Source organism: Phocoena phocoena, chromosome 20, assembly GCF_963924675.1.
Source record: "Phocoena phocoena chromosome 20, mPhoPho1.1, whole genome shotgun sequence".
Taxonomy (NCBI): Eukaryota; Metazoa; Chordata; class Mammalia; order Artiodactyla; family Phocoenidae; genus Phocoena; species Phocoena phocoena.
Window position 1 is genome coordinate 13719259 of NC_089238.1, and position 27524 is coordinate 13746782.

Sequence of the window (27524 nt, forward strand, 5' to 3'; positions counted from 1 at the left end):
TACTCACCCTTAAAGAAGGTGACCTGGCTGGCGCCCAGCCCAGGGCACAAATCCTGAATGGCTGATGCCACTTGTCTGCAATGGGTCTGGGGTAGGTCTGCGACCTACTTCTGGCCAGTGAGACATCAGGTGTGTGAGTGTGGACTGTGCGCTAGGGGACTTCTGGGGAAGATTTCTTCACTAGAAAACTAACACAGACCACTTGCAGCAAATGTCACCTGTTCTTCCACTGGACACTGTGACTATCTGGTTGAATGACAGCCACTTTGAGACTGTGAGGGGAGCCAGTCTATAGGGGTCCTCGAGTCAATAAATTACCCAGTTGTGGGGCCCTTCCTACCTTGTGCCTTCACGTTTCGAGAGATAGCAGACTTCCTCCAATTGAGCTGGGATTTCTTGTTGCTTGGAGGCAAAGGCATTCCCGTGACTTGCCCTGTTTTCAACCTCTACCAACCTCAGGAACGGATGGTGCCCCCCACACAGTAGGGCAACAAAAAACTATTCTGAATATGCTGTGCATCTTGACCCGGCCCTCTGAGGTGGGCGCCCCTTCTCACACATCCCTTGGACCACGAGTACAGGGTGGAGTTCTTACCCCACCTGCCAATCACTTTCCTTCTGAAGCACCGGTGAGGCCAGGTGCCCTCCCCGGGCCTCAGCTTGAAAAACGAAGCAGCACCTCGTGGTGGATGAGAACATGGGCCATGCTGCTCCCCTGACACACTGTGCTCTTTGCTCGAGCCCCTTCCCCTCAGTGAGCCTCGGTTTCCTCCTCTGAGAATTGAGGCAATGACAGCACCTGCCTCACAAGATCGTTATGTGCACGGTGCTCAGCACTGGCCCGGGCACCAGGGCGTGCTCCCCGAGCTGCAGATATACAGGAAAGGGGTGCGTCCAGGGGCTAAATGCCTGGGCTCTGGGCTCAGCCAGGACTGGAGGGGGCGGGGGGCATCCTGCTCCGACCCCACCCTCACCCAGAGAGGCTGTGCGTTTATCTGTGTTGTATCTCAGGGGAGCAGTTAAGATTTTGTTGGAGTAAAATGTTCTGTGGCTTACAAAAAAAAGCTGAAAAACTGTAGGCTGGATGGAGAAACCGCACAGCTGCCTGGGCGTGTGTGATGCTTTGGTCTATTCACCCCCGTGGACGCTGATGGGTGGGCCCAGGGTGGGCAAAAGGCACAAAGGGAGCTGTGCCCTTGCCTTTAGGAGGAAGAGCAGTGACGGAGCAGGTGGTAGTGATGGTGGTGACCGCGCTGAGCCTGTGAACACGGCCAGGCCCTGTTCTAAGCATCTCATAGGCATCACTTCATCTAGCTGCCCCAGCAACCCCACGAGGCAGGAGCTGCCACTCCCCCGCAAGTTCCACGTGGGGAAATCTCTCTGGCCACGAGGCCCAGAGAGATTAAATAACTTGCCCCAAATAACATAGCTGGCCAGGGATAGAGCCAGGATACAAAGCCAGGCAGTGTGGCTCAAGAGACACTGTGTTTAACCACCAACCTGTACTTCCAATGACAACGGTAGTCATGATAAATACATAATACATGAAAATAAAACCAAGCAGCAGCTGATATATTTGGACCAGCCATGTCTCAGGCCCTGTGCTAACTACTTTAAACACGTGGTGTAGGTTCATCTTCGCAGCCTCGGACCACAGAGCGCATCTTCACCCCCATTTTACAGATGAGGAAACTGAACCTCAGAGGAACTAAGGAGCCTGGTGGAGATCACACAGTTGGTGAGTGGTGGAGCTGTGACCTGGACACAGGCAGCCAGAGGCCAGAGCCTGGGAAATCACACTGCTCACCCAGGTAACCCCAGGTGGGCCCCTGTGGGGCCTTAACTGCTGGACTGATCTCACCCTCTCTCCCAGGTGTCTGGCAGGGGCTTGAGAGTTGACTCAGTCCCTGCACGTGGCTGGAATTATCAGGCTCAGTGTAGGAGCCATATGCAGCAACATCCTGCCCTGCGGCCTGTGAGCAAAAACAGTAGGTCTTCAGGAGGTGGAAGCAGAGATGACAAGGGAGAAAAACTCACTGGCACAAAATCGATGCGGAATCCAACCACCACTGGCCACCTCCACCAACCACTGTGCACCTGTATCGTCACAGCGGCCTCCTCCTGCCCTCGCCCCCAAACACAGCCAGAGGGAGGCTGTGAACGCCTGAGTGCAACCACCGCCCTCCTCTGCTCAGCGTGAGTCAGAACTCTCCCCTGGTCCACAAGGCCCCACACCATCTGTGCCGACCCGTCTCTGCCCTCAGATCCTCCCACTCTGCCTCTTGCTCACACTGCTCTGGCCACATGGAAGCTGTTCCCCAAACACACCAGAAACCTTCCCACCTCAGGGCCTTTGCACTCCTCCCTGCCCCAGCCCCAAGATCTCTGCAAGGTTCCCTCCTTCCCTTGAGTTCCTGGAGATGGCCTGCGTTCCTCTTCCCAAGCTGACTGCGACTCTCCGAGTAGGTCTGTTGTGTGACCCCGGCTTCCTAGCCAACAGAGGTGGGGTTGGCCCCAGTCGATGCCAAGGCCCTCACATCACCTTTCAGGGCTATGCGCCCAGAAGGGTATCCCGGAGGCTGCAGCCCCACCCGCGGAAGCAAGGCCACGTGCTTCCTGCCTGCCTGGGAACACCCGGCGATGTCGGCTCCACACGGGGCGGAGAGCCTCTCAGTGCCTCTAAACAGCTCTTGACAAACTGCTCAGGAAGCCCAGGAAGCTTTGGAGTGTATGCTGCCTCGAGAGAGGGCGGGGGGTGGGGGGTGGGGCAGGTGGCTGCCCGCCTGGGATCACTCAGCCCATCGCGATGCCCACAGCAGGCACTGGCGCCTGGCACTGTGCCTGGAAGCCGGGCTCCCGTGACAAACGCCTCGGGGGAGAGTCTGTGAAGTCAGTGGAATCATCCACGGGCACAAGCTGCTACAGGCTGCGGTGGCTTCCACGGAGAGGGCTGCAGCGCAGGGAGGGAGTGGGTAGGGGGTTTGGGCATGGCAGGGCCCATCCCTTTCCTGGCAGTCCTCGCACTATGCCGGTGAACTCAATCCCCGCCCACATCTGAAACAGTCCACTTTCCCCCGAGTAGCCCAGGGTGATCTACTTAAAACATAAGTCAGATTATGTGCTCCCATGGCTCCCACGTTCCTCAGAATCAAATCCCAGCATCCGCCCGTGGTTGGTGAGCCTGCCAGAGCTGGGCCCCTGCCCACGTTGCAAATCAGACCTCTTGCCTTCCTTTGGCCTGTCTGGCCACCAGAGCATTTCCAGAGCACTGCAAACGAGTTTACCTTCAGGGCCTCAGCATTTGCTATTTTCCCTGCCTGGATCACTTCCATGCTTCCTGCAAAATATCACCTCCTCCTAGAGGCCTTCTGGGACCTCTGCCCGGTTTGGTTTTCTCCCCAGACCTTATCTCCACCTGGCATATTAATATTACACGGTTGCTCAGTTGTCTGTCTGCCTCACTCTCTCTCCAGGAGAACATCAGCTCCACAAAAGAGGGCTCGACTTTGCCCCCTTCTGTATCGCCGTGTTTGGAACGGTACCCGGCACACAGTGGGTGCTTTGGTGTCAGGAAATGTGAGAATAACATTCCTCTCAGGCCTGCCCAGCCCTGCTCTCCTCTCCTCTCTCAAGAATCTCAACATTCCCCATCTGCAGCAGACACTGTCCTGGACTTTTGCCTCCCTCCCTCCTTAGGTCCTGGTGGTGCCACCTGCTGACACATTCACAGTTGCTCTGTCCTCTCGCAAGGTCCCCTTCCTTCTCACTCACATCTCGGCCTCAGACCCGTCCCTGAGACTTCTGCAATTGCGCCTCCAGCACCATCTTTCAAAACATCTATCTCCCTGCATTATCCTTTCTGCTGAAGACTTTCCTTGCTGCCCACAGCTCTTAGGATCAAATCCAAACTCTGTAATGTGGCTGACAGCGCCTTGCGTGATCTGGTCCCTGCCAACCTCCCATCAGCTGCCCCCCTCAATTTCTATACTTGAGCCAAGGGGCCTGTATTCAGTGACCTGATGGCACCCACCCTCCTCCCCACCCCAGGGCCTTTGCACATGCTACTCCCTATCACAGGGATGCCTTCTCCACACATCATCTTTCCTTTTTCTCTTTTAAAGAAAAAATTGTAAAATAGCCCACATAGAACAAAGTGTACAAAACATGTATGTACAATTTAACAAACACTTACAAAGCAAACACCCACATAACTGCATCAAGAGTATATCATCGGTCCCCCTGAAACCACTTCACCTGCTCCCTCCTCCTTATCCCTCTCATCTGTGGCAGAAATGACACCTCCTCAGGGGAATTACCCCAGCCCCCCAACCCCCTGCCTAGATTAGACACCCCCTCCAGCCCCTGCACCACATCCACTCTCAGATCCCAGGAGGTCTCCCTTGAAGGCTTTCCCCTAGCATAAGTGATTCATTGCTTTTGTAATTATTTGCTTGCTGTATCCCCTGGCACCCTGTCAGTGCCAGGACGGCCGGGGTCCTCTGCGGCAGAGGGCTGAGCATACAGTAGGCGCCTGCTGTATGAATGAACGCAAAGTGCTGGGCTACAAAGGGCCTGGAAGTAGACACAAGGGCAGCTATGGAGCGCTTGTGCCTCTCTTTGGGGAGCCAAGGCTGGGCAGCAGGTTGTCACTCCGGCTCGGCCCCAGGGAATGGACGGATGACAGCAGATGCACAGGGCTGCTGGGCTGCCCTGAGCAAGGGGCAGTGTGGCTAGCGGCAGGCAGAGGCACGTGTGGGCCCCTCGAGCACAGGTGCTCAGCGACCTGCTGGGAACTTGTACCTACTGAGATGGGAAGATTCTGGGAGGACTGGCAGGGTGAGGTGGGACTTGCACATCTTCTCTGCCTAGAACACTGCCCTCCTAGTTCCCAGTAGCTTACCCTCTTTCCTTTAGGAAAGCACCTCCCATACTGGGTCAGGCCCCTCCTTCGGGCTCCCACACCCTGAACGCTTCCCTCACCCCGGCCCTGACCGCTATGGGCTGTCACTGTCTGGGGATGGGTATGTCTCTCCCTTGACTTTGAGCCTCACTAAGGCCCTGGCGCTGTCCCTAAATAAAGTGCTGATGCTCAGGTTCTTAGGTAAGACAGAGTCAGGCTTTAGTTAGGGACAGCGTCACAGCCTTAGTTAGGGACAGATTCAGCATCTTAGTTAGGGATAGATTCAGGGCCTTGGTTGGGAAAAGCATCAGGCCCTTAGTTAGGGACAGCGTCAAGGCCTTAATGACAGAGTCAGGGCCTTTCTTACGGACAGCGTCAGAGTTTTAGTTAGGGACAGCTCAGGCTGTTAGGGACAGTGTCAGGGCCTTAGCTAGGGACATCGACATGGCCTTAGTTAGGGACAGTGACAGGGCCTCCATTTCACAGATGAGGAAACAGGCCCAGAGAGGTCCAGTAATTTGCCCAAGGCCACACAGCCAAGACAAGGTGGTGTGGGGTGGCGCTCAAACCCCAGTGGGCTGACTCTGGAGTCCACGCTCTCATCTACCATGAACACATTTGTTTCTTGAAATCAACTCATTTAATTTTCCTTAATTTGTCCAAGGCAATATCTGTAAAATCAGGGGATGGGTTGATAACACTTTTCCTAATATCCATTTAAAATAAAACATTCTCCTCCCCACACCACCCCAAATCACCTCAAGCACCCCATTTTGGGAAATGCTGCTTCACACTAAAGCCTGGTTGCCTAGGAGAAAACTTCAGGAAGCAGCTTTAATGAGTAGATAAGAATGATTTGCAATTAGCATCAATTGTCTGTATGCAAATTAAAGCTCCCAACCGCAGGGCCCTCTTTTGTAGCAGGTTCCTCTCCCATTTTATTCCCTTCATTTCTGGGTTCAGCAAATCCTTCTCTCAGACACAGAGTAATTTTATACCCACCCCCCTGCCTCAGACATAGTCTACTCCCCAGCACCGCTGCCTTTATATCACAGACTCCAAAACCCTACAGCTACTGAGCTTTACTGACATGGGCCTGTGCCCAACACACGGGCTACCACAGCCGGGACCTGGGACCCCCATAGCTCCGAGGCCCTCTCGGTGGGCACACTTTGACATCCGTCTCAGTGATGACCTGATTCTACTCTGTCTCCCTCAACAGATGGTGGGTGAGGTGAGGGCTGGGGGCCTCGTCTGAATTTGCTCGTTACTTCTCCTTAGCTCTCGGCGTAGTCCCCGGGACACAACAAATCCCTGAGAAATATTTGTGAATGAAATGAATGGATAGATAAATGAATGAAGGAGCTGTTCAAGAGTCCGTGAGTTCAAATGATTAACATCTATCTGTCTAGGGAGGCTGGCTCAGACAGAGACCTAACTCCCTGGGGCACCCTTTCTCTCCACCCTCACCCTTCTCCTGGCTCCTGAGTCCAGGGGGACCAGGGCCACAGTGAGGGAAAGCACTGACAGACGGACACTCTCAAATACCGTGGTTTCCAAGTCTGTCAGGGTGTAAGCAGCCCCTTGGTTTTAGAATCTAGTTAAATACTTTAATTTCTACAACAGCTACACTCCCTTACGCTCCTGCATATTTTCCTTTCCGATCAACACCTGTCTCCCCAATACCGGCTTTCGAGTGTCGAGCAGCAGAACCTGACTTTGGTAACAACAGAACCGCCGCTCGGTCATGAGGTCCCTTCAGGAGGTAGGGAGCAGCGCTCAAACATTCTCAACAGACCAGACTGGATTAAAGGGCTTTGCACGGCCAGGCTAGGAACTGCTAGGGAGATTTTTGCTTCACCTTTTTAAAATATATAGATATTTCTGTATAGTCAAAGACCCAGGTCCACTGTGGGTTGTGGTCAAGGAGGTCTGAGGCCACCGCCTGGGTGCACGTGTCCTGTGTGGAGAGAGGCGCAGGTCTGGGGACGGGCCAAGGTGTCAGGAAGCCAAGGGAGATGAAGGTCCCTAATGGGGTTCCTGGACACGGGCTGGCCCCTGCTCAGGTGTGGTCAGGGAGGAGAAAGGAGGTGGTGGCCTCAGGGGTGCACACTGGGGACTGCAGCACAGTAATCCCTGCCTGGGGCCGCAGACCTCTGAGGGGGCCCCTGGACCGGGCTGAGTCCTGTGACGGCAGAACTTTTCCAGGAGGCAGTTCGTGGCTTTCATCACATTCGCAAAGTGTGTGTGGTCCAGACTCCAGGTTGTTGGTGAGTCAATGCCTGTTCGTTCTCACTTATTACCCTGTCTGCCTCTCTACCAGCAGTTCTCAAAGCATGGTCCCGGGACCAGCAACATTAGCATCTACACGGAACTTTGTAAAAACGCATACTCTCAGGCCCCACCCAGTAGGTCAGGGGAATCTGTGTTGAACAGCCCTCCAGTGGACTGTCTGGAGACCACACTGCCCTTTACTATGAAGGCTGGAAGGCTAACCCGTAACCTCCCAGACTTCCTTGTAGCTGAGATGGCCATGTGACACTGCCTGTCGAAGGGGGTTCTGGGAAAGCTTTTGCTTTCTCCACAGACATGGAGCTACACAGACGCTGCCGTCTTTCCTCTGTTTTCTGTCCCCATGTCCCCCAGGGGCACCACAGCCATCTGGAGACCAGGAAGTCACAGCCAGCATGAGGAGGGTGATGGAGCAGGAAGACACAGGCTGCTAGGCCTTGAGGCCCTCCCTGAGCCGCTGCTGCACCAGCCCAGCTCTGCCCTCTCTGGACTTCCCAAATGGGGACTATTAAACCTCTGTTTAAGCCACTGTGGGTCAGGTTTCCTATTACCTGCAGACAAATGCACTCCTAACAGAAACAGTCTGTGGCTCTCAGAAAGTGTAAAAACTACTAGTCTCAGGAGAGAGAAAAGGAAAGAGACTGAGGGTCAGACTGAACCAGAGACAGATGAGACAGACAGCCAGGGATTTACCTCCCTCTACCGGCATCCTTAAAGGCCAATGGATGGCAGCAGGGGGTGGTCCACGAGTCTCCCAACTCTGTAAGCAAACTAAGGTGCGAGCATTCCCATCTGTGAGCATGTTTCTGGGGAGGGGAACACCACTGTCAGGACGGTGAGGGATGCAGGTGGTGGTCAGGGTCCCCCTGAAGGACTTGGACTAGATTCAGCGTCTTACCTGGACTGCCTCGGTGGGTCGCGGCTGCCCCCAGCCAGGCCTGTAGGGGTGCTGGAGCCTGAGGAGTACAGCTTCGGTCGGTAGCCCTTGTTCTGGCCAGTGACCCCAGGGGCGGGCGAGACCTCCCGACGCCGGTCTGTATGGTGGGACCGCCCGGCAGCCTCGCGCCCGCCTCCACAGAGGCCCATACTTCCCGGGGGCTTGTGTGGCTTGGCTGGCCGAGACGTCTTGGCCAGGGACAAGCAGCTGGGGCTAGAGGTGTAGAGGGTGGTGTCAATGCCACTGTCACTGGAGCCGCCCTTGGAGAGAGGGTCTTGCTCTGGCTCCAGTGGGTCCAGGGGGTCGAACCAGCGATCATCGCTGTGGCTGCTGGACGCGTTGCTGGAGAGGGTATTGCTGCTGGAATGACTGGAGTACTGAGGCTCTCCCTGGAAGGCAGGAGAAGTGTGTCATTCCTAGACTCGGGGTGGGGGGGCGGGGAGCAAACTTCCTTCTCTGGGTCCTCCCTACCCCTAAGTGTGAACCCTGGAGCCGGACAGCTTCGAACTCTGGCTCCCCCACTTACTGGCCTTCCTATCTTGGGCAACTGATTGAACTACCCTGTGCCTCAGTTTCCACATCTGTAAAATGGGTTGATAATAACCCTGCCCCATGAGGTTGAGCAGGGGGATAAATGACAGCACATACGCAACATGCTGCCCACAGCTTAAGCTGAACACATCTGAAACTGAGCTCCTGGCCTTCCCTCCTGAATTCACCTCTTGCCTGTCTCACAATGGCACCTCCGTCCTTTCAGCTGCTCCACCCAAGAGCCGTGGAGTCACTCGACGCTGCTTTTGCTCTCACACCCGTATCTAATCCAACAGCAAATCCTGTCGCCTGAATCTTTGGAACAGATCCAAACCTGCCACTTCTCCTCCCTCTGTGGCTCCCCCCTGGTCCTGTCCACCACTGCCTCCTGCTGGACCATGGCAGGAGCCTCCTCCCTGGTCTCCCAACTCCCTGTCCCTGTCTCCCCTCACCCCTGGCCCCCAATCTGTTCCCTACGCGCAGCCAGAGACAGGCTGTGAACACTTGCGTCAGTTCATGTCCTCTCCCTGCTCACTCAGGGGAAAAGCAAGAGTCCTCACCATGGCCTCTGAGGCCCTGTGTGATCTGGTTCCAGGTTCCGGTCTCTAACTTTATCTCCCGCCTCCCTCTTGATCACTCTCCTCGAGCCACACTGGCCTTCTGGCTGTTCTTTGAGTATGCCAGGCACACTGCCCCCTCAGGGCCTTTGTACTTGCTGTTCCCTCTGTCTACAATGCTCTTCCCTCAGATATTTTCATGGGTTGCTCCTTACTTCATTCAAGATTTTGCTTAAAGGTTACCTCCTCGAAGGCCTTCTCTGACCACCTCATCCTAAAGTAGCTGTGCTTGATACTCTTTTCCCTTAACTGTACTTTGTTTTTCTTTCACAGCAAGAATTGGTTCTTACCATTATATAATGAAATCTGGTTCTTTGCTTACTGCTTGTTGCCCCCGCTGGGATGCCAACTTTGTGAGCATCTGCCCTCTTCAACACTGTGGTCCCAATGCCTGGCACATTGTACGGGCCCATCAAACACCACACTGAATTGTTATTTGAAAGGGGAATAAACTTCTATTGTGTGAGGTCACTGAGATCTGGGGGCTGTCTGTTACAGCAGTTAACCTATTGCTGTAGATTGAATAGTCTGTGTTCCCCCAATATTCATAGGCTGAATCTCCAGTGGGATGGTATTAGGATGGAGGGCCTTTGGGAAGTGATTAGGTGGTTATGAGGGTAGAGCCCTCATGAATGGGATTATAAAACCGCTATATATTTTCACATATTTATCCTATATATGTTTATATATTCCTCATGGATGGGGTTATAAAATCCATATATGTATTTATATCCTTATAAAAGGGAGCACAGAGAGCTCCCTTCACACATGAGGTGGAGGGAAGGCCGTCTGTGAACCAGGAGGCAGGTTCTCACCAGACGCTCAATCTCCCTGCGCCTTGACCTTGGACTTCCCAGCCTCCAGAACTATAAGACATAAATTTCTGTTGCTCATCAGCCACCCAGTCTGTGGCATTTTTCTTACAGCAGCCCGAGCTGGTGAAGACACCTACCACAGCTGAGGTAATGAGGAAACTGTGGCTTCAGGGGCTGAAGGTCTTTGCTCAAGATGACGTGGATGGCAGGGGCTGGAGCCAGGATGTGCGCCTGGCTGGGTCTAACTCCAGACCAGGCATCTCGCCCCTCTGCTGGAGCGGAAGGGGGCAGAGGTGGAGCATGTGCTCACGTGTGCTGCTCAGAGGCCCACACCCAGGTGAAGCAGTCAGGGCGGGTAAGGCGGCCCCCGGGGTTGGCAGGTGGGGCCCAGACTCACCTTGGAATGCCTGTTGGGGGAATCTTTGCCTGCTGTGTCCTGCCTGGAGGTGTGCCTGCTCCCGCTGCTTCCAGTCATGGCCGAGAGCCGGGCCTGGGCGGGCACATGCCACAAAGGCTCTGCATTAAGACAGGAGACACACCAGTGGTCAGAGATGACTCAGGCTCCGGCCCAAGTTTCACCCAAAGAATCTGGTCCTTAATGTGGTTGGATGGTCCCACCCCTCTGCCAGCTTGTCTGCTCAGCTCACACACAGCCACGACCCTCATCAACTCAGGTCTTGGGGTCTAACAACACTCGGTAACAGAATGTTTACTGAGCACGTACCGTGTGCCAGGCACCATTCTAGCGCTTGACATGCGTTAAGTTCGCGAAGCCCTCCAACAGTCCTCCACCCACAAAGGAGCTTGAGCACCTTTTCATCCTTACTGGCCATTTGCATTTCCTATCTTGTAAATTACTTGCTCATATCCTTTACCCATTTTTCTACGAGACTGACTGTCTTTTGGTGAATAAGATTCTTTATATAACCGAGGTCGCATTCCTTTGTTGCTTCAACGTGCGTAGCTTTTTTTGGTTAAATTGAAGTGGTATCACAATAAGCATTGTCTCACAACTTGATTTCTTACTTTACAAATAAATAACACTTACACTTGCTTTTTGCTCTGTATCTTCATAATACATCTTCACATAAGTCAACTGAACATGAAGTTACCTTATTTTTAATAGCTGCACAGTATTCCATCATGTGAATGGACATCAATTATTTAACCAGTTTCCTGCTGATTGGACATTCCGGTTATTTTCGATTTTTCTTAATGTTCTGGTGGCCTTCCCTCTATACCCGACTTTGAGCAAGTGTGGAAGTATGTTTGGGACAGAATTCTCTAGTTCAAAGGTGAAACAGGTTTAAAATCACGATGGCTGGTGTGGGTGTAAATTAGTCTAAATTCCCAAGGCTAGCCAATGTGCCTGAATGGAGCATCGGATCTTAAAAAAACACACAACCCCGGTGGAGGGCTAGTTAATATCTATCAAACTTGCAAATGCACTAACAGAGGACCCAAACCCAGGCGGTCTAACACCGGAGCCCACAACTTTGATCAGTGCTGAATAATCGTAACGATAATTATTATCAAGCACACGTCTGTATCAGGTACTACTACAAGTGCTTTGCAGGCATTACCTTGCTGCATCCTCTCAGTGATACTGCGAGGTGGATATTAGTACCAGTTTAATAGATGAAGGAGAACATTAAGACTCAGAGAGGTTAAGTAACTGGTCCAAGGTCACAAAGTAAGAAAGAGTTTCAGACCTGTGCTCTCAACCCCTGTACCCTCTCTGTGCTTCCCCAATAATGACAACTCGAGTGACAGTGCAGAGTGAGTGCTCGAGAAGCAGAAGCCGTCATTCCCTTCGTGATGGGCTGGGTCCTGTGCCGAGGGCTGGGCAGGTGTGATCTCACTGGACCCCGAAAGCACCCCGCAAGGAAAGACACTTAGGGTGTCCGCCACAGCAGAGGGACCTGAGGCTGGGAGAGATGAGGTCACCGCCAAGGTCACACAGCCAACTCAGAACTTCTCACCAGGCCTGTCGGAGGCTGAGCTCACAACCATACACACTGCTGCCCCCAGTGCAGCCGCAGAGGGCTCTGGGCCCATGTTCCTGCTGGGGAAGGTGGGCCTGGAGGGCCAGGCACAGCACTCAGGGACACGGCAGAGAGCAGCTTGGCTGGACATTGCCGAGGGTGTCACTGCCCATGTGGCTTTCATTTGGGAACCATGGTCATGAGAGGGGGCAGGCTGGCCGCTTTGTCCACCTACTTTACCTCTACAAACGCTTTTCCTCCCTGGAAGCATCCGACACGCCCAGGAGGCTCTGGTGCCCTGGGAAGTGGGCAGACCATGCCAGGAGACCGCATTTCTGCAGAGAGCCAAGCCCATGGCATTCACACCCAGCCTTCTCTACCACCTATGACACCAGTGGCTCCCACACTTCTGTCTCTGGCTGGACCTCTCCCCATAACTTCAGACTTGTATATATGGCTCCCTCACACGCCTCCACTGAGTGTCTGCTGGGCACTTCCCACTGGACACGGCCAAAGCCAACTCCTTATCTGCCCCCAAACCTGCATCTCTCATCATCTCCATCCTTTCAGCTGCTCGGGTCAGAAACTGGTTATCATCCTTGAGCATCAGGGAATTCTAACTTTACCTCCAAAGGACCATATCCAGAACCTGCCCATCTCTCCCTCTGCACTGGCCCCACCCTGCAAGAATCTGTAGCTAGAGGGACCCTGTGAACACCCGAGTCAGATCCCATCCCTCCTGTGCTCAGAAGAACTGAGTCCCGTGGTTCTGAGTGAAGGACGGAGTCCCCACCATGCTCTCCCCGTCACCTCCCTGGCCTCATCTCTCACTTCTCCAGCCACTCGGCCTCTTTGCTGTTCAACCAACACCACACCCCCTGCTACCTCAGGGTCTTCCACCAGCTCCCTTTCCCTGGAATGTTCTCCTCCCAGTTGGCTCCTCTGCATTCTTCTAGCCTCGCCTGAAATGTGATTTGCTCAGAGACACCCTCACCCCCAGACCCTACCAAGCTCTCTAGGCACTGTGTTTGTTTCCACTTAATACTTAGCATTATTAGTGAGTACTTATTACTCGGTGCTCCTGCTATTGCCCGGCTCTCCCACCAACTGTCAGCACCAAGAAGGCAGGGGACACGCCTGTCTGGCTCACACTGTACCCCTGGCACCCAGCCTGGCGCACATCACTGGTGACGTGTTGAATGAATGGACGGCGAAGGGCTAGGTTCCTGCCTCTCCTTGGCCGCCCCAGTGTCCCCTGTGCCCCTAGCCCTGCCCTTAGCAGGCCCTGATCCTGGGCCCTTCACTGGCCCTCTGAACTGGGCCCCAGTGACCTTCTGGCGCTCCTGCTTCACTCTTGACACACCTGGGTGGGTGACAGACATGGACGTGGCTGTGAGAGATGTGCTGAAAACACGGCCAGGCACGGGGCTGGGGCAGCTGGTGGCTCTGGGGCCACCTTCCTAACCTGGGTGCGCTGAGGCTTGAGAAACACTCACTCTGTGGGTGAGGGACTGTGGTGGTGTCTGTGGGTGATGAGGGTTAAGGAGGGTTCTAGAACCAACAGGTCTTGGTCCAAATCTCAATGATACTACTCACCAGCAGGGACCTCTGACAAGGGACAACCTTTCTGTGCCTCATCTTCCTCGTTTCTAAAACAGGGCAGTCACGGCACCCAATCTGTCGTGTTCCTGAGATGATTAAACAGGAGGGAGTGTACGGCACCGGAAACCGTACTGCTGTCACTGCAATCACGGTCATCTGACCAGGGCTGGGCACAGCCCCACATCCATCGTGGCACCTGATTCCCCCACCCTGGTCTTGAATACATTCTAAACTTTATGACAGCTCCTAGACACAGACTGCCCTGATGTGTGTGTGTGCAGGGAGGGGTTAGTCAACTTATAACAAGGTCTCAAGGAAGTGAGAGGGGAGATGAGCTCTAGGGGACAGAAGAGGAAAGAAAGGAGGGACCATGGTGAGCTTCTGTGACTCCTTATTTGGGGCCCATGGTGAATGCTGGAAAATTTTCCTTCTTATTCTACACTTTGGTGTAATGACATCGCCAAGCAACGCGTTTCTCTTCTCAACTGGGTGGGGTGGGGGGAAAAGGATGCAAATCTGCCTGTGCTGGAGCAAAGATCACAGACTGCGGGCGGGATCAAGCATGCTGAGGAGAGGAGCGAACCCGTGTCTGCAGGTCCCGGAGGCAGCAGCAGTGGCGGACAGTTAGGGGTTGGGGCGATCTGCTTGCCTGCAGTCCAACCGTTGTCCCTGGTTTAAGAGAACTATGGGGCGGGGGTGCTGAGGAATTCTCCAGACCGCTAATCCTGGGGCAGGCAACCTCTCCCCTGCCCCACAGTGCCCGGGGGAGCCGGTGATGTGCTGCCATGGTCCTCCCCGCCGAGAGCTGCCTGGATACTCTCGAACACCCGCTGCGTGGACATCTCCATCTCCTGCCCCTCTGATGTCAGCACTCTCTGAGACTTCACTGATTGTCTTTCTTTTGAACCCACCCACCATCTGCTGGTTCTTACGCTTCAAAGGGGCTACAACTTTGTTATGAGGAATCATGTTTAAGATATTCTTCTAAGTAGTACATGCCCATGATTGATACTTATACACAGAAGAACAGACAGATGAGAAGATGCTCAGTCTCATCAGGCATCAGAAAAATGCAAATTAAAAACACAACGTGATACTACTACGTGCCCACTAGACAGGCTGAAATGAAAAGGCTGGTGAGGACGGAGCAAATAGAACTCTCTCTCTGTCATTGGTGGGAGTGGTGTAAATGGTTTGGCAGTCTCTTATAAAGTTAAACGCATGACCCAGCAATTCCACTCCTAGGTATACTCCCTGCAGAAATGTGAGTATGTGTTCATCAAAAGACAGGTATGAGGATATTCCTGGCAGCGCTATTCTAAGCAGCCCCTAACTGGAAACAACCCAAATGTCCTTCAACGTTAGACTCAAGTAAGAAATTGTGGCTCATTCAGACAATGGATATGCTACTCAGAAATGGCGTGGCTACACACAACCTCGTGGCCGACCCTTACCAACACAACAGTACTGAACAACAGAAGACACACACACACACACACACACACACACACACACACACACACACACACAGTGCATCCAGTGGGAGTCTACATTCCATACGCGTGAAGTTCAAAACCAGGCAAGATTAAGTCTGGTCGTGGGAAGCAAGACAGGGGTGGCCTTTGGGGATACTGATTGGGAGGGGCTGGGGCCTTCCAGGAGGCTGGCCACGTCTGTCTCTTGCCCTGGGTGTGGAACATGGGCATGTTCACTTTGTGATACGTTATCACACTAGATGCTCCAGATTTGGGCTCGTTTCTCAGCACAGCAGTTGAGACGCAACGCTGGAAGCTTTATGTAATGAGCAGCCTCAGAACACTGCCGGCTCGGCTCCCCTGAGAGCACCACTTCCAGCCCTTTTCAACGACTTCCCCTGGTGGTCTCCACCTCCAAGTCGCACACACATCTGTGCCCTGGCTCCTGACCGACAGTGTCGGCAGACCCCGTCTGCTGATGCCCTGCCCGGGTGGAGATGGATCTGGCTCGCTGGCCCCTGCCGCTCTCCCGGGTGACCTCTCTAATCTTATGTGTGGCACTTACAGCTTTCTTTTGTGTTTTATCCATCACTGACAGGAGGAGGGGTGTCACCTGTCACGCTGTGACTAAGAGGTTGTGCAGGGTGAGGCCAGGGGCACAGCTGGCCTGGGGAGACCTTACCCGGCTTCTGGCGCTCCATGGTGCTCTCCTGGCTGGTCAGGCCGCCTGAGGAGGACTCGCCGCTGGACGTCCCGTCGTGGCTGAAGTGGGGATCAAAAGACAGCAGTGGGTGTGGGGCGGCTGTGTACCTGCAGAGGAGTAAGAGGACCAAACACAGGGTGAAGGGCTGGTGTGCCAAAACCACTGAGACTTCCTTGATGTGGGGTTTTAAATACACGGGAGGCCCCGTGCAGAAGGGAGGCTAGGTGAGGAAGCCTGGAAACGTGCTATTAACTGAGGGTCAGGAGTGAGTTCTGCACGGGAAGCATGTCAGGGAGCCGGTGGTGGCAGGGCGTGTGGGGCCAGGTGGGGTCCTCAAGGAAGGAGGGGGCAGAAGCCACCTGGGCAACAGCCCTACCCAGAGGCTCCTCCGGGGTCCCGTTTCTTGGCTGCGAAACGGGGTAAGCTGTCATCAGCAGCCCCCGCCCCCAGGCCTGTCTTGGGCTCCCTTTATCTCTGGTGGAGGAGGGCAGGATAAGGCTGCGTTTGTAGGTACAGGAGGCCTGGAACCTGGCGGCCTGGTGATCAAACCTCCCCTCGGCCTCTTGCCCAGCCAGGTACAGTCACTCCCTTGCCCTGAGCCTCAGTTTCCCTAGTTGTTAAGAGGCAACTGCAGTAGGTCCTTCCTTGCAGGACTGAATGTCGTCCTGTGTGTCCAGAGCTTAGCCTGAGGCTGACAGGCCGGAACTGTGTATGTCTCTCTGGTGGAGGAAAGAGCTGCAGAGGAGAAGCTGTGGGCTCAGGCTTCAGAACAAGGCAGGTCTGGGCTCAACCCCAGCTCCATCCCTTACTAGCTGCGTGACCTTGGTTGGGCAAGCGCTCATCAGTTTAAGCTGCCGTTTTCCTGTCTGAAAAATGACACTTTCTGCTTCACAGGGTCGTGGAGGAATGAAATAACAAAGTTGTCTCCTAGACAGAAATTCTCTTGGAGGCTGGCCCTGCACGCCCGCAGGCAAGGGCTGAGATTTAACAGAGGGATTGGCAAAAGGTTCTCTGTGGCCTCAGGTCCCACAGACATTCTCTATGAACCCGGAGTGAATCCTGTGGGTGCCTCCCAACGTCCATTCCACCTCAGATCAGAGCCAGTCATGGCGGAAACCTTCTCCCTGCCTGGGGTTGGTTAGGGACAGGCACATGAGATATGAGAGGATGTGAGTTATTAAGACTCCCATGAAATACTTCTGGCTCTTCACCTGGCAAGCACATGGCAGGACCACACTTCCTTGCCCCTTGAGACGGCCGGCTGGGACTGTGAGACTAGTTCTCGCCAGTGAGCTGTGAGGCAGCCTGCATCCTTAGAGGTCCAACCAGTGCTGGACCTGCAGTGTGGGTGCAAAATAAACCTTCGCTGACTTTGGTCACTGCAATTTTCAGGCATCTGTCACCCAGCATAACCTGACTGAAATGGGGGAAGTCTGCTGAGGAGCTTTGGGGAAAAGTCTCCTTGCTCCGAAGGGAGCTGACATGGAAAGATGGCCTCTCTTCTTCACCAGGTGTTGCTGGGCTCAGAGCCGCTGTCACCCTCTCCCAACCAGCCTGAGAACAAGGCCAATGCTGAGCGTGGGAGGGAGTAGGCACCGGGCCCTTGATGATGTTGTCGAGATGCTGGATTAACCCTCCCTGGAGCCTGCTCTGCCTCTGAACCTTCTTTGCTGTGACATAACACATTCCTACAGCATTTTGAGTCAGCCAAGTTTTGGCTACTTGCCACCAGAAACATTCCATTGACATAAGCCCTGGACTTTGCAGGAGTCACTGAGCCTCCATTAATCAAGCTGATATTGTGATTCCCCATTTGGCTCCTGTGCCTATACTTGCAACTTGAAAGGATGATAAACCAGGACCCCCCAAAATCCAAAAGAGGAGTTAACTGACTTCTCCAGGGTCACCCTGCCAGCCCTCAGCCAGGGCTGTCTCTGTAGAGACCAACGCTAAACCCCTGGCTTCCACGCCTCCAGGGCAGCAGAGGGGTGCTGCAGAGGTGCACTGGACTTCCTGATATCTCATCTTGACTCACCTGCCAAGAAAATACATAGTATCCCCGCTTCTCCAGACCTTGAACTCTAATGCCTCCAGGAAAAAAAGAGTCAAAACAATAAAAAAGCATAGGCTGTCTTCAGCTTAGCAGCCAGCCAACCTCCTGGTAAAATGTGGCTCCAGCACAGCTGGAAACTGCAGTGTTGATGTGTTTATTCCATTGTCTCAAAATGTCCATATCGAACTCTGAGTACTCAAGGAAGACGGCAGTGGCTGGGATCAGCTAAAGGAAAGCGGGAGGTCCAAGTGGTAGATGCTGCAGGCTGCTCCCTCAGTGTCTACTCTCTGCTTCCACCTTGATAATGGAATGCCAACTGTACTGGGGGCAGCAATGTGATCGGCTAACAAACTACATTTCCCAGGCTCCCTTGCAGTCCTGGCCAATGAGATAAGAGTACTGCACGTGACTCCCAGGCAATCTCTGGAAGTGTGCGGTTGGTGCCTTTACCTCATTATCTCCTTAAGGCTGAGCAGCCACCTTAAGACCAGTAGGCCACAGGCCAAGGGTGACAGAACGTCGGGCGAGGAGGAGCAGCCAAACCCAATCCCAACTTTTTTTTTTTTTTTTTTGGCTGCACTGCGTGGCTTACGGGATCTTAGTTCCCCGACCAGGGATTGAACCTGGGCCCCGGCAGTGAAAGCGCCGCATCCTAACCACTGGACTGCCGGAGAAGTCCCCTGATGGACTGTCTTTAGCTGGATATATGTTACCAGCTTAACCTCTCAGCTAACTGTCCCCAGTCGAGACAACCTGTACTTTGTCCATTTTTGTAATTCTCTCACTAAAAAGCCTTCTTATTATCCCAATGCAAACTGACTGACCTATGTTGACCATTCTTTAGGTGCTGAATATGTCCTATTTGGGGCCATTTCTATCATTACCACATCCTGGTCAAGCTGATTGGAAAGTGGAACATTCCAGAATCTCACCATGCATAGCTCTGGGCAAAACTTCCCAGAAGCAGGTTTGGGCTGCCAGGATCTTGGCTTTGAACTTCCTACTCTGCCATATAGGAAAGTACCAAGATGGAATTGAACTCCTGAGGGCAGGGCTCCAGGCCTGGATGGAAGAGTGGATGGGTGCATTACAGGAGGACTGGGTAAAGGGTGGACGGACGATGCAGCCACTGCTGGCTGCCACCCCAGTCAGCATCATCTTCTTTGCCTCTACTGGTGGAGTCCAGATTCTGCTCTGGCGGCCATCCCTCTGACACGCGACTTGTGTAAATCCTGATGGTTTAAGACAGTCATGGGGGTCCAACGTGACCTTGCCAGGGGTTAGTTCAGGGGTGGGCAAGTGACCGAGTTCCTTCACTGTTAGAAACAGAGAGAAGCTCTTCCTTCTTTTTCTGCAGGGCACCGGTTTTGCTTGGGGCCACAGTAGCCCTCGTGGGTCATGAACGGAGCCAGGTCCCTGAGGGTGACCCTGTACAATTAACCAGCCCTAGACCCACCCCACCTCTGGACTTATTACGTGATGATGATAAATCCCCCTGATGCTCACGCCTTCTTGAGTTAGGTATTTTGTCTGAAGTCAAATGCCGCCTAACTGATATACCACTCTTTATGGAAGTGGCAGAGAAAAACAAAGGGAAAAAAAAAAAAAAAAGCGAGCCAGGTGGCCTAATGAGCAAATGTCTGGGGTCCACGCCAGCCCCGCAGGGTGCTGAGCTGGGTACACAATTCTGTCTTAGCGCTCTGTACTGAGTTTGGAGGTTTGCTCATGTTGCACACGAGAGTGGCAAACTCCTGAGGATGGGGACCGCATCTGCAGCTTCCGGCACAGCCCTGCATGCAGCAGTAACAGTCAGAAACCTCACAGAGCACTTACTGTGTGCCGGGCTCAGTCCTAAGTGCTCGAGAGAGATTCCCTCCTAGAATGTCCTCAACACTGCTCAGAGGCAGACTTTTTTTTTTTAACAGCTAATTTTTCTTTTCTTTTTTTTTGGGCCTTGCTGTGTGGCGTGAGGGATCCTAGTTCCCTGACCAGGAATGGAACTTGTGCCCCCTGCAGTGGAAGTGCAGAGCCCTAACCATTGGACCACCAAGGGCAGACGTTTTACATGTGAGCAAACTGAGAGGCAGAGAGGTGAAGCCCACTCTCACATGGCTGATGAGGTGCAGGCCATCTTGCCCTCCTGCTGTCTCAGTAAATCTAAAATGGGCCACAGGACAGGTTCTGTCTATGAGGGCCTTCGAGCTCCAAAAAGCCTGATGAATTTGGCAAGTTGCAGTCCCACTGGAGAAGACAGCAGGAGACACAGGAGTCCTGAGGGGGGAATTTCCGCGGCTGGGCTGGAATGTCTGGCTTGGGTCACGCAGGCTCCAAGATGTCAACTGTGCGGCAGGAAAAGGGGAAAGGAGCTGAGGCCAAAGGCCACTGGGGCAGCCTGACTCGTTCCCGGGCCTCTTATCGCCGGCTGGTGACTGGCCATGAGACACACTTTTGGGGGTTTAGGGGCTGAGGTGTGCTAGGAATGGTTGGCAAAATTTGGAACCTAGCTGTTGACAGAGATAAAAATTGCTGAGACCTAGGCCACAGAGAGCCGAGTCAGGCTCCATTGGTGCCCTGCGAAGAGAGGGGTGGGCTGGGAAGAGCTGGAATCCAAGGGAAAAGTGAGAGTTTTTCACTTGCCAATGCCAGAAAGTCTGAAACACAAAATCACAGCCATCAAGTGTCACTGTGGGGTGGGGACTCCAGTAAGGACCATGCACGTCACCCTGATTTGGAGGATGCGCTCAGAGTCTCGTGGGCAGGCAGGACAGCTCTGGGTCAGAGTCGGTCCCTTGGAATCACATAGGCCTGGGTTCCTGGAAAAGTGATCTTGGCCAACCTTGGCCAAGTGGATTCACCTTGTTGAGCCTCAGTTTTCCCTTTCCCTCTGTAAAATGGGACACGCTACCCACCTCATAGAATTGCTGGAAGCACGCGTTGGGATCATGCGTATAGCTCAGTGGAACAGTCTAGAGATTACAGAAATAGACTCACACAAATGTGCCCAATTAATTTCCCCTTCCAATGAATTTTTGCTTTAAGAAGCAAAAGCAATACACTGGAGGAGGGAGAGCCTTTTCCATAAATGGTACTGGACATCGGCAGGCAAAAAAAGGAACCTCAACCGAAACCTTTCACCTTAGGCAAAAACTAGCTTTGAAAAACTCAAAGTGGATCATGAACTTAAATGTAAAATAGAAAACAATTAAAACTTCTAGGAAGGGAATTCCCTGGCGGTCCAGTGGTTGGGATTCCGCGCTTCCATTGCAGGGGGCACGGGTTTGATCCCTGGTCGGGGAACTAAGATCCCGCATGCTGCACAGCATGGCAAAAAAAAAAAGGAAAAACTTCTAGGAAAAAAAAATCTTCAGGACTCAGGACTAGGCAGAGCTCTAAGATTTAACACCAGAAGCATATGATCCATAAAAGGAAAACAATGATAATTTGGAGCTTGTCAAAATTAAAAACTTTTGTGAAAGACCCTGTTATGAAGATGAAAAGACAAACTAATGACTGGGAGAAAATTTTTGCAAACCACAAAGCTAACAAAGGACTTGTATCTAGAATATATAAACATTGAAAAACAAAGATGTTCAACATCATTAGCCGTTAGAGAAATGCAAATTAAAACCACAATGAGGGCTTCCCAGGTGGCACAGTGGTTAAGAAATCTGCCTGCCAATGCAGGGGACACGGGTTCGAGCCCGGGTCCGGGAAGATGCCACATGCTGCGAAGCAACTAAGCCCATGCGCCACAACTACTGAGTGCGCTCTAGAGCCCGCGAGCCGCAACTACTGAGCCCGCGTGCCACAACTACTGAAGCCTGTGCGCCTAGAGCCCGTGCTCCGCAACGAGAGAAGCCAATGCAATGAGCAGCCCGTACACCGCAACGAAGAGTAGCCCCCGCTCACTGCAACTACAGAAAGCCCACACTCAGCAATGAAGATCCGTCGCAGCCAAAAACAAAACGAACAAAAAAACCCCACAATGAGATACCATCACACACTTATGAGAATAGCTGAAACGAAAAACGGTGATGACACCAGAGAGCGACAAGGATGTGGAGAAACTGGATGACTCATACCTTGCCAGTGGGAATGGACAATGGTACAACCACTCTGGAAAATAGTTTGGCAGCTCTTTTTAAAACTAAAAATGGACTTATCACAAAGTAAGCAATTGTATTCTCTTTTCTTCCTAAACACTTCTCTACACATAATACAGAATGGTCAGCATACCCCTTCACAGAAATAACAATGTTCTCAACTCCCTGAGTAAATAGCACTCTTAGAAACATCTCTCGCCCACGTCCCGGAGCTTTACTGAGGTATAACTGACAAATAAAACTGCAATATATTTAAAGTGTACAGAGTAATGAATTATGTATACATTGTGAAATGATTACCACAATTGAGTTAATTAACACATCTATCATCTCACATAGTTATCTTAGTTTTGGGTGAGAATGCTTAAGATCTACTCTTTTAGCAGATTTTAAGTGTACAGTACAGAGTTATTAACTACAGCCACCATGCTACACATTAAATCCTCAGAACTTATTCATCTCATAACCCAAAGTTTGTGCCCTTTGACCAACATCGCTCCATTTCCCCCACCCCCAGGCAGCCACCATTCTACTCTGTTTCTTTGAGTTCAACTTTTGTTTTCCTCCTGCATTCCACACCATTCTGCTTACTCACATCTGTAGCCTTTGCTGTCTGGAATGACCTTCTCCCTCTTCTCTGCGGCAAACTCCTATTAATTTCTCAAAGCCTTATTCAAATGCCACTTCCTCCTGGCAGCCAGCCTAGACCTGACGCTGGGCTGAGCTCCCTCCTCTGAGGCCTGAGTCTATTAGAGCTCTCATCAGAGTGTACAACCCTTCTAAGATCCTCTCTCCGCCAGAGCAGCACTGACAACAGGAACCCCTGGGGTAAGTGAGTATCTCAAATATTTCTTCTGACACCTGGCACATGGAAGGCTCTGGGGATCCTTTGCTGATGAAAGCTAAATGGTGGCCACTAGAAGATGAAAGACTGAGTATGTTTCCCCCAGTTTTACAACAGAGGCTTAGAATCAAACGATGTTTAGTGTGGTGGCTCTCAAAGTGTGTTCCCTGGACCAGCAGCCTTGGTATCGCATGCTCTACCCCAGTCCTACCAAGCTGGAAACTCAGGGGTAAGACCAGTAATCTGTACTTTAACAAGCCCTCCCTCCGGGTGATTCTGAAGCTCACTATTTAAACCAACTCACTCACTCAATCCATTTTCATCAAATATATACCAAGGATCTACCACGTGCCAGACCCTGTGCTGTGTGATGGGAATAATATTATACAAAACGACCTGGAAAGGTATCGTATCTTGGAGAGCAGGCTTGTTCGTGCACACATACGTGAGTATGCATGCACATGTGTGTGTGCACACACGCTTAACTGGGCTAACAGAACGGAGAGCGCTCAAGGCCATGGTCAGGAAATACACGTGAAGCCAAGGGCACAGGGGCAGCGCGTCACCTAGTGTGGGGGGAGGTGCAGGGAAGCCTTCCTGGAGGAGGAGGAGCAGCACCCACACTGGTGTCTGTGGAGTGGGTGGGGGTGAAGCTCATGAAGAATTTCCATGGGGAGGATCCTGAAATGCACACAGCCTGCCTAGGAAATCAGAAGCGGCCAGGGCGGCTCATGTGCAGGGCACTGCACAAGGCTGGAGAGGCGGGTGCGTCCCAGTGGCCAGAGTGAGGCATGGAGGCTGTGTCCTGAGGGCTCTGGGACACAAGGAGGGTTTGGAGTAGGGGACAGACATGGCCAGATATGCAAAGACCTCCCAGTTACTGAGTGGGGGGTGGACCAGAGGAGGTGGCACAGAGGCTGGGGGCTCAGGGAGGTGGCCAGGGTGGGGCACTGGGGAAAGGAGGAGGGGGCGGAGATGCTCAGGAGGTTGAAGGGGTGGACCGCAGTAGAGGGCAGGGGGGGAAGGGACACATCCAGGATGAGGTGCACGGCTCTGGCCTGAAGACAGGGCAGTGGTGGGGCTGCCCTTCAGACAGGGACCCTGGAGGAGGAAGGTTATAGGGCACCAGGGCTGAAGGCTGCTGGAGAGCAAGCTAGAGAGCTTGGGTGTATCCCGAGGGTGCTGGGGAGCCAGGGAGGAGCTGGGAAGATCCCTCAGGCTGCCAGACTGGAGAAGGGGACAGGACTGAAGCCCGACAGGCCATGAAAACTGGGTGATGCTGGTGGCCTGGTCCTGGGGCACACAGGCTGGAGTCAGATGAATGGTTGTTCTGGAGGGCGCCTGCTGTGGCTCAGACAAGTGATTCAGGTGTCAGGAAAACGGCAACCGAAATGCTGCTGCAAGGACAGGCACAGCAAGTCCTGCCCAGGCCGGCTTGGCCCTGCATCTTAACACACACAGCCCACCCTCCTGGAGGTCCTCTGATGACCTTCAGGGATCCAGAAGCCCCATAAAATGGCAAATAAACTTGTGGGGTAAGTGCATTTCCTGAGGAAGAAGGATTCTGGCTTTCACCAGCTTCCTTAACTGAAAAGAGCGAAGAGACTCTGACCTTTCTGGGGATGGCTTGTATCTTGCGTAGGTGGCAGAGCCGGGGGTGGAGAAGCTCCCAGAAGGCTGTCGGTAGGGAGGGACTTTGTCGACCCCTGCTGGTGATGCTGTGTAAGGGGTTTCTGGGAAGCTGACGGGCCTGGAACAGAGATAGGAGGGAGGAAGGCAGTGGGGGTGAGCGGGGAGGATACCCCTGCCCTCTGAGGAGCGACAGCCAGACCTCTCCCTAGGCCCAACCACATCCCATCTGATTCACCTGCTATCGTCCCATGGGGACAGAGAGAGGGCTGCTGAGCAAAGGGCAGCAGGAAGCCAGGGCACCCCCTGCCTGCCTTCCCACTGCGGCTGAGCCTGCCCCTCAGCTTCTGTGGCCTGATGGGGCTCTGATGGGGCTGCGAAGACCATTCCCGCCCACGCCTGGGACAAGACGCTCCTTTGCAAGGTGGATTCCTTCATTACTTGGAAAATTTTCTTTATCTTTTAATATGTAATATATTCAAAAGCATTTATCTTTAAGGTATATGCCATCATAATAAAACAAACTCCCTGAAGCTACCACCCAACCCAAGGGCTAGGGTGGTGGCAATGCCTGCCCACTGGTGGGCTCCTCCCCTTCCCACCTCTCTGCCAGAAGGAATCACTGTCCTAAATTTTGTGCTTATCAGTCCTTTGACCTTTTTAAAATAATATATAGTTTTAATCATATACATTAGGGTGGATTTCCAACCTCAGATCCTGAGCTCCCCAGCCCTGGGCCCTCACACAAGAGGCTCATAAGGCAAGCTTAAGGGAAGGAGGAAGTGGGGGGCATATAAGCACGAGAAGAAAAGGAGGAAGACTGAGGAGAAGAAGAGACTGGACAGCAGGGGAAGGAGAGAGAAAAGGGCAAAGGGCGGCCGCAGACAGGAGGGAGGTGCGGGCTGGGCTGGTGCCCCGGGTGGGGTGCGGGGAGAGTCCTTACCTCTTGCTGTGCAGGGGCTGGGACTCCCGGAAGGGGACCATGGGGGTCTGCTTCGGGGGCCGGCTCAGGGACTGGGCGTGCCCGGGGGCGGTGGGAGTGGCCCACTTGGAGGCTGGGAGAGAGTTGTGGGACGCGGGCCCGCTCCACTGCCAGGGAGCGTTGCTGCGGTAGGGGGGCCGGCCCCCCGCGACCAGGCTCTCCAGCTCCGTCTTGGGCTCCGAGGTATTCATGTCGTAGGTCTCTGGCCACCCCCTGGGAAGAAAAACTGCATTACTCAGACAGGCCCCGGCCCACCAGCGCGCACGCCTGCTGAGCATGGCACCAGCACGGGCTGGGCTTTCCCACCCAATCTGAACGGACACGGTCCATTTTAAAGGCCCAGTAGGTACCCTTTAAACTGGTCTGACATGTAGCAGCGTGGAGGCCTCAACCGGGACAGGGCCCAACAATGTGGCTCCAACGCTTGGCGCTCTCTACCTCATCTCCTCTCCCCTCCTCTTCCTCTCTCGTCTCCCTTCCTCTCCCTTCTCCCTGACCCAGGCCTTGGGTCGGCCAGAGTCCTCCATGGGCTGGCTCGGCCCCCCTTGGTGGTTCTCGGGGCCAGGAAGGCGGATGCCCTCAGAATCAAAGGACAGTATCTGCCTTGTTCCAAAGAAGCTCAAAGGCAGCTGGAAGAGGAGCAGGTGACCTACTTTGCAGGGTGGTTAAAAAAAAAAAAAAAAAAAGCCACGGAATCCAGAACCTTGAAATAGATGCAGAACGGCCCGTGAATTCCCCCAGACCAGGCTGGCACACACGCACCACAGCGTTCCTGGCTCTAGCTGCGGAGATCCACAGGCTGGGCTGGCATCTCCGCCACTGCTGCAGTGCAGCACGGAAGGGGGCTCTGAGCCCGAGGACGGGGGCCGTGCTCACAAAATCCACCTCCCAGCAGCTGTGGGAGCTGAGCTCAGAGGAGCCCTTGGCCTGGAAGTTCTCCTGCCCACACTGAGCCGATCCTCTGTGGTTCTCCTGTGTCCCCTGGAGCCTGGGGAACTTTCAGGGCATCCAGCAAAAGATCTGGTGGACTTGGTGGCTGGGCGCCTATGGGCCCAGGTCACGTCTGCTAAGGAGTCATTAAAAGGTGACCTGAGGATGTGTTCTGGCACCTGGGTCAGACACACAGTGCCGCTCAGTAGCACTAGAGTCGGAGCTGAGCTGACGTTCAGTAGCTCCTTCCAGCAGACTCTCTGGATTAGCAGGTGCCCGTGCCTCACAAGGTACCAGGTGAGGAATGACAACATACAAATGTCTACCAGAACCCACAGACACGCCAGGCCTGAGCAGAGGCGGAGGGGGTACCATCGGGGCCCCAGGCAGTACACACCTGCTACTCCTGCCTGCTCAGCTTCTACACCCCTTCTCCTGAGAACAGGGTGTGCTCTAGGTGGAGCTGACCCCACTTCTTGGCTCCAGGTATGAGCACGTGACCCAGGCCTGCTGGTCAGAAACTCTTCTCTCTCTGGACACAATGACAGGCACAGGACTGTCATGTGCCCCAAGCTGAGCCAATCAGAGACAGCGAGCATCAGCTCTGGAACTGCCGGGAAAAGATCTATTTCCCTGGGCTGCTGAGCTGGGGAGACCTAAGCTGGAGCTGTGAGGAGGGAGAGGTCATCTTTGTCCCCGTGAAGTGGGAGATGGCTTGAGAATGACAGCAACGCACAAAAGGAGACAGGTGATAAAGATTCCTGATGAAGATGTCCCTGCATAAAGCCACACTTAAATCTTGCCCCATCTCTTAGTCTTATCAGGTGCATTAGCTAGTAAAGTCTCTCTTTTGCTTCACCTCTGTTGCTGGTAACCAGAATTCTAATCAGTAGATACACTGAAGAGAGAAGTAAATCGAGGCACAGAGAAGTTAAGTAATCTATCCAAGGTCACACAGCCAGTAAGAGGTGGAAACTGGATTTATCTATGTATCCATGTACTTATCTATGTACCCATGTACGTACGTATGTATGTATGTATCTATCTATTCTTTTTTCTTTTTTTGGCCATGCCACATGGCTTGTGGGATCTTAGTTCCCCAACCAGGGATCGAACCCACACCCTT

The 27524-nt window shown here is 53.3% G+C and overlaps 1 protein-coding gene across 1 annotated transcript in view; it reads right to left on the reverse strand.

Annotated features, from left to right (window-relative positions):
* SIPA1L3 (signal induced proliferation associated 1 like 3) overlaps positions 1-27524 on the reverse strand; it is a 94863-nt gene that overhangs the window by 28415 nt on the left and 38924 nt on the right. The window contains exons 9-13 of the mRNA XM_065898587.1: positions 25430-25681; positions 24470-24607; positions 15837-15964; positions 10490-10608; positions 8091-8518 (exon numbers count right to left, since the gene is read on the reverse strand). Coding sequence (XP_065754659.1) covers positions 8091-8518; positions 10490-10608; positions 15837-15964; positions 24470-24607; positions 25430-25681 — 1065 coding nt within the window. The remainder of the gene's footprint in view (positions 1-8090; positions 8519-10489; positions 10609-15836; positions 15965-24469; positions 24608-25429; positions 25682-27524) is intronic.